Source organism: Ochotona curzoniae, unplaced genomic scaffold (assembly GCF_017591425.1).
Source record: "Ochotona curzoniae isolate NIBS_2020 unplaced genomic scaffold, NIBS_Ocur_1.0 contig_883, whole genome shotgun sequence".
Lineage (NCBI taxonomy): Eukaryota > Metazoa > Chordata > Mammalia > Lagomorpha > Ochotonidae > Ochotona > Ochotona curzoniae.
The window spans coordinates 37265399-37282963 of NW_024466599.1; the positions used below are offsets into that span (position 1 = coordinate 37265399).

General features: G+C 42.0%; 1 protein-coding gene across 2 annotated transcripts in view; it reads left to right on the plus strand.

The window, feature by feature from the left end:
- GFPT1 (glutamine--fructose-6-phosphate transaminase 1) overlaps positions 1–17565 on the plus strand; it is a 55769-nt gene that overhangs the window by 3985 nt on the left and 34219 nt on the right. For both annotated transcript variants that reach the window (XM_040993285.1, XM_040993284.1), the window contains exons 2-5: positions 6815–6922; positions 11121–11228; positions 15603–15728; positions 17413–17471. In XM_040993285.1, the coding sequence (XP_040849219.1) occupies positions 6815–6922; positions 11121–11228; positions 15603–15728; positions 17413–17471 (401 nt within the window). The remainder of the gene's footprint in view (positions 1–6814; positions 6923–11120; positions 11229–15602; positions 15729–17412; positions 17472–17565) is intronic.

The window sequence follows — 17565 nt, forward strand, 5'->3', positions numbered from 1 at the left end:
ACCACAAGTGAAATGGACAGAAATTCAGAGATCAGAGGCCTCTTGGCTTTGGGTGTCAGTGATAGGATGATGGGATGGTCTGTCAGGTGGAGAGCAGTTTCTGCTGGTCGAGAATTAGTGCTTGAGAAGGGGTTCTCATTCATGGCATGTGTTAATCAGTGGATGAAGGCAGAAATAGATGGAGAGCTACTGCCAGTGCTGTTGAAAGAAGTGCCATGAAAAGAGATCAAAGAAGAGTGGTTAGTGGCAAAAAGATTTCTCGGGTAGTATATTGCCTTGCAAGTCTGCATAATAGAAGGGAACATTTATATTATAATTACAGAGTATTAATATTAGATAATTTTGGCTAACATCAAGCATAATATCCTTATCAGCTTAGAATTACAGAAAGCCATTAATTGGATTTCATTGAAATCATTGGAGAAGTGGTATACGTGAAGGTAGAAGGGCTAGCTGAGGGGAGGGACTATTGGGGGACTGAGTTTCTTTGTCCCACAGTGACTGGAGCTAGACTGGGCCCCATGTGCTGAGAGCTTGGGAATGTTTCCTAGGATTTACAGTGCTGGAAAGTTGAGGTCAGGAGCCAGAGGTGGGAGTCAGTCCCAGGCATTGAGACGTGGGATATAGGGCTGGCCTACCAAGGCAACTAACTGCCTGTTACTGCCCCAGATTGATAACCTAGCTCGGTTAGCCTATAGCTCTATTTTCCAGCTTATAGGAGAGAGGAGCTGATTAGAACAAAGTGGAAACTTTAGGCCCAGCCTGAAGGTGGACATTAAACAGGAAAGATGACTCTGGTAGTCCAGACACCATTTTGTATTCAGAGACCTGAGAGCTGTTCCAGTCAAGTGTGAAATGTGATTCTTTAATGGATCCTAAAATAAACAACCATTTGTAAAAGGCTTTTCCACAAAAATAATAAGAGAAGATTTGAATGAAAACTTTATATTAGGTGATGATACAGCACCATTATTTTCATAGATGAATTAGAGTAATTTACTGGACTTCTTCATATAACAGTACTTTTTTATGAGCTATTAAATATTTTGCTAGTTTATAGATGGTTACAATTTTATAACTTTAAGGGTGGGGATTGAAGCCCTTCTGTAAAATGTACTCAGGATCTCAAAATTTACTCCAGGAGTGAGCCAATATAAACCAGGGAGATTGATGTTAGGAGTTATGTCAAGTGGGATATTATTGTTGAGTTACATTATGTCAAAACCAAATCCATTTTGCATTGCCCTGAATCGCTTTTTTTCTTTTTAAAAAAGATTTATTAATTTAGTATTTTTTAAGTTTTTAAAATTTTGATGATCTTTACATAGTTGATTAGGGCTCAAAGGGTCAAGGGCTACAGGAAAGGAAAGTGGGTAAGACTATTGTTTTCACAAGGGGAGAGACAAAAGGAAATTTACTTATTTTTATTGGAAAGGCAGATTTACTGAGAGAAGGAGAGACAGAAATATTTTCCATCTGCTGATTCACTCCCAAAGTGGCTGCCAGAGCTGAGCCCACTGAGCCACAAGTCAGGAACTTTTCCCAGTTCCAAGGTTTTGGGTCATCCTGCACTGCTTTCCCAGGCCATAGCAGGGAGCTGGATGGGAAGTAGAGCAACCAGGACTGAGCCAGCACCTGTAAGGGAGCCTGGTGTTGCAGAAGGAAGCTTAGCCTACCATGCCACAGCACCACCCCTGAACTCAACACTTTTTTGAAAAAAGAAGCTGGGCCAGGCATGATAGTTGAGTGGCTAAATCCTTGTCTAGCCTGTACTGAGATCCCATATGGATGCTGGTTCTAATGGCGGTCCCTTTTTCTATCTGGCTCCCTGATTGTGACCTGGGGAAGCAGTAGAGGATGGGGACACTGCATCTATGTGGGAGACCCAGAGGAAGCTCCTGGTTTCTGATAGGCTCAGCTCTGGCTGCTGAGGCCACTTGGGGAGTGAACCAGAGGTTGAAACATTTTATCTTTATGTTTCTCTTCTCTCGTTAAAAAAAAAATCTGCCTTTACAATAAAATTGTTTTTGAAAATTCTAAAACATTTTATTTTTATTGGAAATTCAGATATACAGAGAGGAGAGAGAGGGAAAGATCTTCCATCTGCTGATTGACTCCCCAATTGGCCGCAGTGGCCGGAGCCAAGCCAGTCCGAAGTCAGGAGCCAGGATTTCTTCTGGGTCCGCCATGTAGGTGTAGGGTTCCAAGGCCTTGGGCCATCCTCGACTGGTTGCCCAGGCTGTAAGCAGGGAGCTGGATGAGAAGCGGGGCTGCCAGGAAATGAACTGGTGCCCATATGGGATCCCGGCATGTACAAAGCAAAGACTAGCCACTAGACTACTGTGCTGGACCCTCCAATAAAAATTTAAAAATCTTTGGAGAAAAGAAAAGAAAACTCAGTCTCCACATGATGGCTCAGTTGGCTAGCCCCCACCTCTAAGTGCCAGAATGCCATATGACTGCTGGTTCAAAGCAGGGCAAAGGATGGCTCAAGTTCTTGCACCTCTGCACCCATATGGGAGACCCCAAAAACGCTTCTGGCTTTTGGCTTCAAATGAACTCAGCTTTGCTCTGGCCATTTGGGAAGTAGACCAGCAGATAGAAGACCTCTCTGTTTCTTTTTCTCTCTATCTCTGCCTTTCAAATTCAAGTATCTTAAAAGTGTTAAGTCTGGGGCCCAGCACTGTGATTCAGTGGCTAGATCCTTACCTTACTTGTGCCGGGTTCCCACATGGACACTAGTTCATTTTCTGGCTCCCCCACTTGTGATCTAGCTCCCTTCTTGTGGCCTGGGAAGGCAGATAAGGATGGCCCGAACTTTGGGACCCTTCACCCACATGGGAGATCTGGAAGAAGCTCCTGGCTCCTGGCTTTGCATCAGCTCAGCTCTGCTTTGGCCTATTGGGAAGTAAACCAGCGGATAGAAGACCTCTCTCACTGTGTCATTCTCTCTGTAACTCTCTCTGCCTTTCAAATAAAAAAAATTGTAAAAGTGTTGAGTCTAAAACCTAAGAATAGTTTGGCTTATATCATTAGCATTTAAATTGTTTTAAAAATTGATATATTAGAGTAGGGTTGACTTTGTAATGCAGCAGTTTGAATTACTCCTTGTAACTGGTGGCATCCAATATCAGAGTGCCAGTATGAGGTCAAGCTGCTAACCCAGCTTCCTGGGAAGGCAGCTGAATGTGGCCTGGGTGCTCTGGCCAGTGCCACCCACTGGAACGCCAGGATAGGGTTTCTGTCTCCTGGTTTTGAGTTGATCCATACCTAGCTGTCGCCATTTCAGAAGTGAAGCAGCACATAGAAAATTTTCTGTTTCTCCTCTGTCATTCTGTTTTTTAAATAAATAAATAAATGGCATTGGATTACTATATTTAATCTGTAAATCTCCAAATGTATGACTTCCATCATTTCCCATTTATTTGTATTTTTAAAATATTTATTTGTAAGTTGGAGACAGATATTTCGCATCTTCTGTTTCACTCCCCCAGTTCTCCCATCAGGTTGAAGCCAGGAGCCAGGAACTCAGTTTGAGTCTCCCATGTGGGCAGCCAGAGAGAGACTCAACTACTTCAACTGTCATCCGCTGCTCCCCAGCCGGGTACTGGAAGAAAGTTAGGATACTGAGTGGAGTGGGGACTTGGATCCAGGTGCTGGGAATGTGGTGAAGTGTTGTGGTCCTGAGCATGTCATAACCACCGTGTCCAACACTTGCCTTATGTTATTTCTTCTTTGCCCCCCTCTCTTCCCATTTTATTTATGTGAAAGACAACACTGATTTAATGCCCAAATGATCACAGCCGCTGGGGCTGGGCCTGGCTAAAAAGCCAGGGACTCAGTCTCGGTCTCAGCTGGATGACAGGATCCCAGTACTTGGGCCACCTTCCACTGTAGCTTTCCCGGCTACAGTTAGCAGGAAGGCGAATTGAAGTGGGGTCCTGAGCCTCAAACTGACACTGTGGTGTAGGTTGCTGACGTGGCAAACAGCAGTCTGACTTGGAACGCCACTAGAATGCTGGTCTCTACATTGCTTTTCTGGAAAAGTTTTTAAATGTTTTATCTTACATTTTATTTTTTTGTTTATTTTCATTTTATTTGAAAGGCTGAGAGACACAGACTGCTGGGTTCACTCTCCAGGTACTCACAAGTATTATTTTGGAAAAGATCTGTATTTCCTGTATGATCTTTTTGTTTAGTTAGAATACTTACTGGGTTTAACTGGTAGTTACCTGTGTGTGTTTAATCTTTCTCAAAGATTGGTGGTCCTTTGGAGGAAAAGGATAATACGTACAGAGGTTTAATTTGTGCAGCAGGTTCAGTCACCACACATACTGGTATCCCGTAAGAATGCCATTTTGAGACCTTGCTGCTCTGCTTTCAGCCCAGCTCCCTGCTAAGGCTGCTGGGAAAGCAGAAGATGGTCCAAGTATTTGGGCCCCTGTCACTTATGTGGGAGACCTAGATGGAGTTTCAGGTTCCTTCCTTGGGCTTGGCCCCAGCCCTGGCTGTTGTAGTCATTTGGAGAGTGAACCAACAGATGAAAATTTCTGTAACTCTGCCTTTCAAAAAAGTTGCACTTTGGTTGTTGGTTTAGTTTATACATATTGCAGGTACTTTTTGAAGGATCAGCAGGTAATAATGAAACCCCAGAACTCATGTATCTACTCTGGATTAATCTGAAGAAACAATTCGTCAGCTCTGGACGTGGGATTTTTTTTTCTCCTGCCCTCTAGTGATTGAGTTATGAAATGCACACTCCTGTGCTGCTGCCTCTAGCCTTTGAAATATATATATATATATTTGTTTGTTTGTTTTAAGATTTATTTATTTTTATTGGAAAGGCGGATATACAGAGAGGAGGAGAGACAGAGAGGAAGATCTTCTGTCCCATGATTCACTCCCTAAATGACCGCAATGGCCGGAGCTGTGCCAATCCGAAGCCAGGAGTTCCTCCAGGTCTTCCACATGGGTGCAAGATCCCAAGGCTTTGGGCCATCCTCAACTGCTTTCCCAGGCCACAGCAGGGAGCTGGATGGGAAGCAGGGCTGCTGGGATTAGAACTGGCAACCATATGGGATCCTGGTGCATGCAAGGTGAGAACTTTAACCACTAGGCCATTGTGCCGGGCCCTAGACTTATAAATATTAAGCTGTGTAGTTTTGTGTTCTTATCTTAGTTGCTGTGCTTGGAGACTGAGAATGCTGTTCCTAACTAGCTCTGGGATCTCGATTAACCCAGTTTTAATTTTTGCATCTATAGAATAAATGTTCTATCTCTTAGAGGATTGTGGTGCTATGGAAATGAATTAATTGTACAAAACATGAAAACTTACAACTAAAAGAATTTAAAAAAATATTTACTTTTTTTTTTTTGAAAGAGTTATAGAGAGAGAAGAGGAGAGACAGAGAAATCTTGCATCTACTGCTTCACTGCCCAAAAGGCTGCCACAGCCAGAGCTGGACTGGTCTGAAGATGCGAACCAGGCGCTTCTTCTGAGTCTCAGTTGTGGGTGTAGGGGTCCAAGCACTTGATCCATCCTCTGCTGCTTTCCAAAGCCATTAGCAGAGAGCTTGAGCAGAAGTGGAGCAGCCCAAACATGAGCTGGTACCCAAATGGGATGCTGGTGCTGCAGGTGGAGGATTAGCCGACTAGGCCACTACGCTGTTGTCATCCCTCTTTTGTTAAATAAATGAAAAACCACATTCCTATGAGTCTTTGGTTTGGTATTTCCTTTTGGAAGAAGTGTTCAGACAGTTGTTTCAGATTTTTAAAAATAATTTATTTGAAAGGCTCAAGCTCTTGAGATGTTTTTTCTTTCCTAGATACGTTGACATAATTTGATCAGAAGTGGAGCAAATGGGATGCCAGTGTTGCAGGTGGCAGCTAGACCCACTGCTCTATAGTGAGGGCTCAGATTTTGGTTTTAAAGTGCAGATTTTTTTTTTCTTAAGGACCTGGTGATTTATGTGAAGACATGGCAGTGTATTGATTGTGGTGGTCAACATAAGTTATGATGGTTTTCTGTTGAATATTAACAGTACAGTGTTTTTGTATGTTGAAGTGTTTCAATAGTATTGTGCTTTTTATAAAAATAAGGGGTTTTTTTTAGATGGAAATGAAGAGTTGTTATTCTGTAGTTTTATCACACAGAATTAGTTTAAATCACTTATGAATCAGTACAATCACACTGAAATGGAGTTAAGTGAAAGGATAGCTCTTTCACAGGTAGCTCGAGTGTGCGTGTTTGTGACATTCATTTTGTGCAGTTGGACTGTCTAAGGCCTTGGTTGATGTCCATGGTGCTGTTGGTCAATGTGGACTTCCCTTATAAGTGTTCTGTTCCCTCTGTGCTCTTCCGGTTCAGTTCACATCATTCTAGTACTTTTATTCCTACTTTTATAAAAACTGTTGGTTGATTCAACAGGTATAATGACAAAGGGAGAAGTGCCCTTGGGCTCACTACCCAAGTGATTGCAGTGGTCCACGTTGTACCATGTCTGAACTCCATCCACGTATTCTACCTGGGTGGCAGGAACTTAAGTGCTGGTGCCATCTTTAGCTGCGTTTCAGAGCTCATTAGCGGGCAGGTGGATTGGAAGCAGAGTGGCTGAGACTCGGCCTGGGTCCCTCACGTAGGATGTTAGCATTACCGGCAGCAGCTTAATTGACTGTGCTGCACTGCCATCACCGAGCTTTTAAGTTTTTTTTTAAAGAGGGAATCTACTGTCAGATTTTGTTACATCCTAGAAGTAATTATGTCAATTTGAATTATTTAATTTTCATTTCTCATTAAGTATGTGTTTATTCGCAGGTATATTTGCTTACTTAAACTACCATGTTCCTCGCACAAGACGTGAAATCTTGGAGACTCTCATCAAAGGCCTTCAGAGACTGGAATACAGAGGATACGATTCTGCTGGTATTTCTTTAAAAAATGCTTTTTTTTCTTTTTATGACTTTTGAACCTAAACAGAGAATGTTGTCTTTTTGGAGGCTGGGCTTTGTTTGAGTGATGTTTGCTTTTGGTGTTTACTAAATCTAAATTTAAAGAATTTTTGCCTTTTGTTGGTTTAAAGATTTGTCCATGTAATTTCAGCAGTTTATCACCATGTAAGTGGAGCATTGTTTCATATGAGGATCAACTTTTATTTATTTATTTTATTATTATTTTTTAAAGATTTATTTTCATTACAAAGTCAGAAATACAGACAGGAGGAGAGACAGAGAGGAGGAGAGATCTTCCATCTGATGATTCACTCCCCAAGTGAGCGCTACAGCCAGTGCTGTGCCGATCCGAAGCCGGGAACCAGGAACTTCCTCCAGGTCTCCCGCATGGGTGCAGGGTCCCAAAGCTTTGGGTCATCCTCAAATGCTTTTCAGGCTACAAGCAAGGAGCTGGGTGGGAAGTGGAGCTGCCGGGATTAGAACCGGTGCCCACATGGGATTCCAGCGCGTTCAAGGTGAGAACTTTAGCTGCTAGGCCGTGCCGCCGGGCCCTCAACTTTTATTTATTAAGACTGTTACTTTATAAATGTAAAACGCACGGGGCATTTTCATGGTAGAGCATTGAAGACTTTGCTTTATAAATTCCTCTTTCCTGTAAATTTATTTTGTTTTTCTCCATGAATTCCATGCTTTTGGCCTGTCCCCTGTCTTTGTTAAACAAATGAAAACATGTAACATTCCTGCTACTGGGGTTTAGCTCTCTGGCTGCCATGTATCTGGGTTCCCCTGGAGCACCCTTAGAAGACTCAGGAGATTCAGCCTGTGGTTGTATTGGCAGCCACGTTCCACTGCAGTGAGAGGCCAGTGCAGAGTCAGAGCAGGGAAAAGGGGCATGAGGAGTATCCTGGAGTAAGCCAAGCAGGCCCCTCCCAGGGGAGTTCCGCAGGCTGTGTTCAATCCCTCCAGGGAGTCGTGAGGAGATTTGGGAAGCCTTTTCCACAGGTGGTACACAGTAGAGACTCAGGAGAGTCTGGTTGTTGTGTGGGAACCATCTGCTTGGCACCTCTGAAAATTCTCTCCTACCAGAAGAAATGCAGGAGTTCAGCAGAAGCCCTGTTGTTTGCCCAGTGTATCTGCACTGGAAACCAGTCTTACTTAGGGTGGCAAGAACATTCCCAGCATCCAAGTTTCCAGATGCCAGCCTAGGGCCAACCTTGAAAAGAAGCCTTCTAAGGTTAGCGGTGTCGACCTCTGTGTTAACTTTTCTGCACTCTCATTGCCACATGAAGGGCATTTGTCCTCACAGATCTTTCTTAGTCAGTACCTCAGTTTCTTTGCTCTTTAATTTATCTCTTTCACTTTCTCTGGTAGCACATCTTTTCATTCTCTTCCTTTTTAAAATTCTTATTTATTTGAAAGGTAGAGACAGGGCTCATCCATCTATTATTACACTTCCCAGATGCCTACCACAGCTGGGGCTAGGTCAGGCTGAAGCAAGGAAATCTGTGTATCTCATGCGATGGTAGGGACCTCAATACTTGAGCTATCATCTGCTTCTCAAGGTGCTCATTAGCAGAAAGCTGGATGGGAAGTAGAGGAGCTGGGACTTGAACCAGGCATCTGGTATGGAATGGAGGCATCCCAATTGGTGACTAATCCCTGCATCAGGTGCTCATGCTGCTTTCTTCTGCATCAGCTTTGGAGGTTCTACCTACTGCTCTACCTACTGCTGAAATATTGATGTTCAAGATTCTTTTTTAGGCCCAACTTCTGAATTTTGTTTCTTCATGGGTGAACTCTGACTTCATTAATCTCCTGTGTGTTGGTGACTTACTAAGTCTAGATGTATTTCCCAAGTTGCATTCCTTTTCATCTGCTTCTAGAAATTTCTGGATAGACTTTGATATTATAACTTTCCATATTCACCATTAAACTGCCTGTACTGCAGTATTTGCTCACTCCGCAGTATTTTCTTTCCTCTCTCTTTCCTTCTTTCTTTCCTTCTTTCTTTCTTTCTTTCTTTCTCTCTCTCTCTCTTTCCTTCCTTCCTTCCTTTCTTCCTTTTTTCTTCCTTTCTCTCTCTCTCCTTCCTTCCTTCTTTTCTTCCTTTTTTCTTCCTTTCTCTCTCTCTCTCTCTCTTTCGTTCCTTCCTTCCATCCTTCCTTCCCTCCCTCCTTCTTTAAGATTTATTTTATTTTTACTGGAAAGTCAGATATACAGACAGCAGAGACAGAAAAGATTTTTCATTCGTTGATTCTCTCCCCAAGTGGCTGTAATGACCAGAGTTGAGTCAGTTTGAAGCCAGGAGCCCAGAGCCTCTTCTGTGTCTCCCACATGGGTGCAGGGTCCCAAGGCTTTGGTCCATCCTCAACTGCTTTCCCAGGCCACAAACAGGGAGCTGGATGGGAAGTGGGTCCCCTGTGACACGACCTGGCACCCGTATGGGATCCTGATGTCCATCAATGTTTTTTCTATGTCCTTTTGTCAGCTGTCATTCATCAAGTCCTTTGAGCCCAGGAGTATCCCAGCCTTCTGCTGCTTTCTTACTTCATATTCAACTTGGTATATTCAATGTACCCTGTCTGTGTCTTCGCTTCACTGTGTAGTGTAGGCCCTGTGTATTTTTGCTTGACAGCTGGTCTCCCTCTGGTTTCTCCCTTTCAGTCCATCATCTACACTGTTTCCAGGGAGTTGACCAAATGTTTTTGCCATGTTATTTTTCTGCTTGAAACAACTTGGTGCTTTCCCTGTACCTTCTGGGTAACTCTCAAATTTCTAAGCAACTTCAGTAGAATGTCAAGAGCTGTCTTCTGTGACCTTTCCTCCTTGGCCTCTTGTGGTGAGTGCCCATCTTCTGAATTGCTTCATTGTACTCCAATTGCAGAAGTATCCAGAGAGTTTCATTATAACTGTAATCACACTGTATTGCAGTTATGCTTTCCTTGTCTGCATTTTTTTTGGCTGTCTTGGCCTGATCTCATGTATTTTTATTTTTGTTTGCTGACTTTTAGTTTACTTGATTGCAGACAGAGAGAAAGACAAATATTCCAACCACTGATTTACTTCCCCAGATGCTCATATTAGCAAGGACTGGGACAGGCCTAAGTTGGGAATCTAGAATTCAGTAGCAGGAACCCAAGCACTTGAGCCTTACCTATTGTCTCCTAAGGTATACATTAACAAGACACTAGATCATAAGTGGTGGAATCAGGACTCAAACTAAACACTCCCATTTGGGGTGTGGGAGTCAAAGGCAGTGGGCTTAACTGCTGTGCTAAACACTCAGCCTCCCTTGTCTATGTGTTGTCATCATTGTTATATTCTCCCTTTCTTCTTCTTGTTCCCCCTCTTTCTCCTTATTCTTTTATAAGATTGATTTATTTGTTTGGAAGACAGAATGACAGAAGGAGAGAAAAATATCTTCCTTTTGTTGCTTCTCTTCCTAAATGACTGCAACAACCAGACTGGGCCAGGCTGAAGCCAGGAGCTTCATCCGGGTCTCCCACATGGGTGGCAGGGGTCCAAGTAGTTGGGTCATCTTCTATTGCTTTCCCAGTTGCATTAATAAGCAGCTGTGGAGCTGTGGGAAGTGGAGCTGTGGGACTCAGACTACTGCTCTTATGGGATATCAGTGTTAGAGTTGGTAGCTTAACCCACTGTACCACAATGGCAGTGTCTCTTGTCTGTCTTCTTATTAAATATAAAATTTGAGGGTTGCTGCTGTGACAATTGGGTACTGGTTTGAGTCCTGGCTGCACCATCTCAAATCCAGCTCTCTGTTGATGTCTGGGAAAGCAGTGGAGGATGGCTCAAGTGCTTTGGCCTCTGCACCTGCACGGGATACCAAAAGAAGCTCCTTGCTTCAGCCTGGCCCAGTTGTATTCATGTGTCATTTGAGGACTGAATCAGCAGACAGAAGACATTTATCTTTCTCTCTCTGCCTTTTAAAAAATAAACTCTCTTTTTTAAAGAAAATTTGAGGGCAAATGTAGACATTTTTATCTTTGTTAACTGCTGAAGTTCTTCATGTATGCTAGGTTTTCAGTAAATGTTGAATTGATAATTAATTAGATGAAAATACCATTTTTTTAAAACGAAGATTTTGCCTCACATGGGTAATTTTAGTAACAGCCAGTCTCTAAATCTTGCTTTCCTGTCTCATGGCACTTTAGGTGTGGGAGTTGATGGAGGCAATGACAAGGACTGGGAAGCCAACGCCTGTAAAATCCAGCTCATTAAGAAGAAAGGAAAAGTGAAGGCCCTGGATGAAGAAGTCCACAGTAATGTACTTAGGTTGATTTTTGTCCCCCAAACCCTTCTCTCCTTTTTCTACCCTCTCCATCAGATTGTCACCTCCCTGGGAGTCTGTGTTTTGAGGCTCATCTTCAGGATCATGATTCTTAAAAAGTCGAAGCGAGGGAAGAAAAGTGGTGTGTTGCTGTCTGAATTGGTCTTAGTGTATGTGAGCTGTAAAAGTGCCCATGGCTGCCAGCAGAGACTGTTGGCTCAGTATACTGCATGCACTGCAAGGCAAATGTGTGAAAGTGCAGCGGCTGCAGAGCCCCCACTGCAGCCCTCGCAGGTGCTCCGGCTCATAGGTCCCACCTGCTGCCTTCTTCACTTCAGACAGTGGGGAACTTGAGTGTGCAGCCAGTCTGCGTGTTGCCTTGTAGGAAGGTGGTGTGCTTTTCTCTCACTTGGGCACAGGGTGTCCAGAGATTTGCAGGGGTTTCAAAAACATGGACAAATGGTGTGACAATCTAGTATAGGATTTTCCATAGACTTTTGACATCCACCTCCTTCATGTTTGCTTCATTAAACAAAATTTAACTTTTCAGTATTTTGGTCATAATTTTGTGCTTATGAAGTTTGTCATTCGCAAGAAATTGGACATGAACCAATATTTCGAAATAGGCTGATTGAAGAAGTATTTTTAAAATCCTCCACAAAAAACTGGGTTTATATACCAGCTCAAATGGCTGCCCTTGAATAGTTGTAAAGGAATACAGGTAGAAGAGTAAGATGATGGAATTTAGTCATTTTTTTCTTTTTAAGTAACTCATACATTTAGTGGTGTAGTACTCTTTTCATAGTTAGTGTTTATTTGTGTATATTGTGGCTAAGATTAGCTATTGATAAAGCAGATATCCAAATAGCTAGACTTTAAAAACCACGGTATTAATAATCTGTTTACTGTGAGTTCTGTGTCCTGTATCCCTGGCTGATAAGTATAGGCTGTGTAGAAGAAAACAAATAAATTGCTGAGATTCAGAAGAAAGAGATATCTCACACAATGGGGAGACATGAGCTATGTAGGGAATGGCTGCTGATTATATTTGGGCAGTAAAGATGACGTGATAGGAAGGTCTGTAGAGCAACCTGGCTAAAAATAAGAGTGCACATTGTTGATGGAATTACATGTGGTCCTTTATGTCTGCTCTGTTGGTAGACAAGTATGGGAGACTGGAAAAACAGATTGTGATCGGTGTCACCACTTTCTTTCCTCATTTATTTATTTGGAAGTTAGAAGGACAAAGGGAGAGGGGGAGACAGAGAAAGAGATCTTCTATTTGCTGATTCATTCCCCAAATGGTTGCAAAAGCCAGGGGTGGGCCAAGCTAAAACCAGGAGCCAGAAATTCCATCCAGTTCTCCTTTATGAGTAGCAGGAACCCAAGGATTTGAGTGATCTTCCACTGATTTCCTAGTGAGCAGAACAGCCAGGATTTGAACCAGAGCTCTTATGGGATGCCTGCATTATAGATAGTGACTAGTCTGCTTTGCTATAGTGGTGACCTCAGCATCACCATTACAAAAAAATCATCTTGGGACTGGTTGTGTGGCTTAACAGTTAAACTGCACCTGCAGTATCTGCGTCCTTTGTGGACACCAGTTCAAGTCCCAGCTGCTCTGTTTTTTTAAAAAGGCTAATCTCTCTCTCTTTTTAAAAAAATATTTATTTACTTTTATTGGAAAGTCAAATTTACAGAGAGAAGAAGAGACAGAGAGAAAGAGCTTCCATTTGCTGGTTCACTCCCCAAGTGGCCACAATGGCTGGAGCTGAGCTGATCTGAATCTAGGAGCCAGGAACTTCTTCCAGGTCTTCCACCTGGGTTGCAGGGTCTCAAGGATTTAGGCCATCTTTTGCTGCTTTCCCAGGCCACAAGCAAGGAGCTGGATGGGAAAGTGGAGCAGCTGAGACATAAACTGGTGACCATATGGGATCCTGAGACTTGAAGGGAAAGGATTAGCCAATGAGACATTGCACCAGTGTCTGCCAAAAATCCTCTTAATGCTTTGGATTCAAAATGATAAGGCAGGTTATTGCTTCTGTAGAACTTGAATTCTAGTGGAAACCAGACTGACAGTATGAATATTTTAAGGTGATTTTAATCTTGGGCTCTGGTGTCAACCTGTCTTGGGTTCTAACCTATTAGGTATAACCTAATAACTTTGACTGTTAGCTGTGTGATTCAGTGATCTCTTTGAACTGTTCCTTGCCTGTAAAGTGAGAATAGTAGTACTCACCTCAGAGAGTGTTGTGAGGATTCAGTAATAAAATGTCTGTTAATATAGCAGCTGTCTTTTTATGTCCTAAGGGCTCAGCAGACATAGTCTGCCTGATGGAATTTACTGTCTAGTATGGTGTTAGGTAGTGATTAGTACTGTAAAGAAGTATGGTAGAAGTAGCGTTTGAGCAAACACTGTAATTAGAGAGGACTCTAGGTGGAAGGTTGCCAAACACAAAGACCCAGTGGAAGCTTAGCCTGTTTATGGTGGAATTAGTGGGGTTAGAATACAATGAGGGCAGGGAAATTGGAGAAGATGAGGCAATAGAGGTGTTGGGGGACTGGATCATGAAGGTGCTTTAGGATAGTGGATTTTACCAAATGTATCCTAGGAAGCCATTCAAAGGTTTTACATAGGGGAATTGTCTGGTGTAACTTTTGTTTTGAAAGGATCACTGTGCTTGGTGTATGAAGTCTACATTGCAGGCAGACCAGCTAGGATTCTGTTGAAATAGTCCAGTTTGGAGATGGTAGTGGCTTGGGCCGCAATAAGAGTGGTAAGAAGTCCTTGATATCTGGACCAAGGTAATCTTCTTGTAGATGGAATGGCAAGAAGTCTGTGATACCTGGCCTGAAGTTATTGTGTGTGTCTGTGTATGTGTGTGTGTGTGAAAGGTTTATTGCCAGCTTTAGAAATAGTTTGTGAAGAGGAGTGCTGATGAGGTTGGATATGTGGGTGGAGACCATATGGTAAAGGGCCTCATCTGCCAGGAAAAGCTGTTGGAGCTTTTATCTTGTGGGGGGAGAAAAAAGGAATGGATCTCAGAGTGCATGTTAGAATGTGAGAATCTTTTTATAAATCCTTATGACCAGATTTAGGATGTGCAGCTGCGGTTACAGACCACTTTCATAGGCAATGGAAATCTAGTCAAGGATTTTAAGCATTGTTTCCTAGTTCACCTTGTGTTTTAGGATGGCTTCTGATTGACCAGTATATTCACAAAGTACTAAAATGTATGGACTTTACTGTTCAGATGTTTGAACAGTTTGCCATTTATTTAGACTTAATTCTGACAAACCTTGTTAGCTGGTTTTAGAAGGAGGGCATTACTGTTTTAAAAACTAGAGCTAAGCTGAGCCAAAGCCAGGAGCCAGGAGCCAGGAACTTCTTCTGGGTTTCCGATGCAGGTGCAGAGTCCCAAGACTTTGGGCCATCCTCTGTTGCTTTCCCAGGCCACAAGCAGGGAGCTGGATGGAAGTGTAACAGCTGGGATACAAACTTTCACCCATATGGGATCCCGGCTCATGCAAAGCAATGGCTTTAGCCACTAGGCCCCCACACCAGGCCAAGCTGCCACCCCCACTTTTTTTTTTCTCACTGTGAAACAAACAAGAAGAGATGACATATAGGAAAAAGAAATTGAAAATCAGTTGCTCTTCAAGATAAAGGAACACTTGCCAGTAACTTCAGTAACTTCCCAGTAACTTTAGGTGTTCACAGTGTCATTTTTTTTTGAAGAGCATGTGGGTTTTTGGAAATTAACCTTAATTGTGCCTTATGTTGTAAAATGTGTTACAGTCACAGGAGACAGAAGAAATTTCAGTCAATGTTTTGTAACATTGAGAAAATGAATTTATTTTTGCCTACTATAGTAATTTTTTTTCATGGCAAGAATCAAATACAGATTTAAAAAATTATATTACTCTGTCCTTCACTCTTAAGGTTTCAAACCTCCAGGAAAGTTGAAAGCATCCTGTATTAATAACCAGCATACACTTCGTCTGTCTTTACCAGTTGTTAATTTATCACATTTAAAGCAAGTTTATGCTCTTTGTATACAGTGTTTTGGTTGTTATGAAACCATTTGCTTATAAATAATTCACCAACATTAACTCCTGAACTTTTTAACCATTTTGAACATGATTGATTGTATGTGTTAGTACTTGTGTATTCCAAGTGAGCAGCATTCTAATAATTTAAGGAAAAATTATGACACATATAGGGTTTGGTATTATTTGGGGTTTCAGGCATTCTTAGGGATCTTGGAATATGTCCATTATGGGAAAAGATAGAGTTATTGTACTTATATTTAAATATAGCTTAAAGCATGATTTACATTTGGAATGTTTTATTTTATCTTCCCAGAACAACAGGATATTGATTTGGATATCGAATTTGATGTGCACCTTGGAATAGCTCATACCCGTTGGGCAACACATGGAGAACCCAGTCCTGTCAATAGCCACCCCCAGCGTTCTGATAAAAATAATGGTATGCATAGATTCTGCATGTTGTAGAATGATTGACGAGGGCTGGGACTAAAGAACAGGGAATGTACTCTTAAGTTTCATTATCTTAACATCTCTATACTACAATGCCTGCCCCTGCTGTGGGCATGTGAAATGGGGATGGAAAATTTGTTTGTTTGTTTTTTTACCTTTGTCTTTCTCTGCTTATGAAATAAATTGACATAAGTTTAAAACTTTAAGAACAAGCAAACACATATGTTTGAATATATGTAATGTGTTATTTTCCCTTTTTGAGTTTTCTGAAAGATTTTTTTTTGAAAGAGAGTGAGAGAACAAACATGAGTACAAGTGCTGCCATTTGATGGTTTACTCCTTGACTGGCTGTATTAACACACTGGGGCTGGTCCAGCCTGAAGCCAGGCACCTGGAACTCTGACCAGGTCTCCAACATGGGTGCAGGGGCCCAAGCACTTAAGCCATTTTCCACTGTTGTGCCAGCCACATTAGTGGGAAGCTGGGTCAGAAGTGGAACAGTCAGGACTTGAACTGGCATTCATTGGATGTTGGTAGTGCAGGTGGCAGCTTAACTCTTTACAACAGCCCCTAAGTAAGAACATTTTTGACAACTTACTGTCAGTTTGCATTTAGTACTAATTTTTTCATGAGTTTCTGAGCTTTAAACTAATCTGAAGTGGCAGTTTTGTGTTTTGTATATATATTCATTGATTGCAAATAATAGCACTATCATCTCTTGATTATCCATTTTTGTATTTTTCAAAGTAATTATAAAGGGTGAAAATTATTCTATGATCTTATTCATTTTTCTTGGAAGTATAGTTAACTTCATTTATTTGATGTTTTAGGAATTAGGGGATCTTAGGCAAGGGAATTTTTAAACTGAATAATGGGCTTTTCCTAGTAAATGCCTTCAACTTCAGTATTTTTTCTTTTATTAAAGATGTATTTATTTATTTGAAAGTGAGAGTTACAGAGTGAGGAGAGAGGGAGAAAGAGATATCTTTCATCTGCCGCTTGACCCCAAATGGCTGCAGTGTCCAGGACTGGCCCAGCTTGAAGCAAGCAGTTTCGTCCGACTCTCCTACATAGAAACCAGTGCCCAAGCACTTGGGCCACATTCTTCTGCTTTTTCTAGGCAATTAGCAGACGCTGGACTGGAAATAGAGCAGCCAGTACACTCACCAGCTCTCATAGACGATGCCAACATCACAGGTTGCTGCTAAACCTGCTGCCACCATGCTGGCCTCCCCTTTAGTGTGTTGGAGGATCATTGTTTTAGTTCAACAGGCCTCTTTTAGGCTGATATTCAGGAATGTGTGAACAGAGAAATGATATAGATAGTAATTTATTTTAACTCTTTCAGTTTGCAAATGAAGAATCAGGCCCTGTAAGGATGCTCCTTCCATGGGATGACTTGGAGTTAGTAGCTTAACCACAGCCGAAACTGGTGTCTCTGGACTGACTTGGTGCACACCTTCTGGCCCTGTGGGCTTGTGCAGAGCTGCATAAACAGAGTTGTTGGTCTAGCTGTTGATAACCTCATGATGAGAAATATACAATACATGATTATACCTGCAAGTTTATAGCTCATTGCTTATTTTCACCTGAGAAAAATCTATTCATAGTAGTAGTGATTTTTTGCATTTAGTGGACTCTTAATGTTTTATCAATATTTTTATCTGTTTCAGAATTTATTGTTATTCATAATGGAATCATCACTAACTACAAAGACTTGAAAAAGTTTTTGGTGAGTAAAGTGATCTCAAGACAGTGGTCCTTACATATATACTGCTAATGTGAGTGCTGAGCTTGTTGGCTGGAATGTGCAGCGCCATCTAACT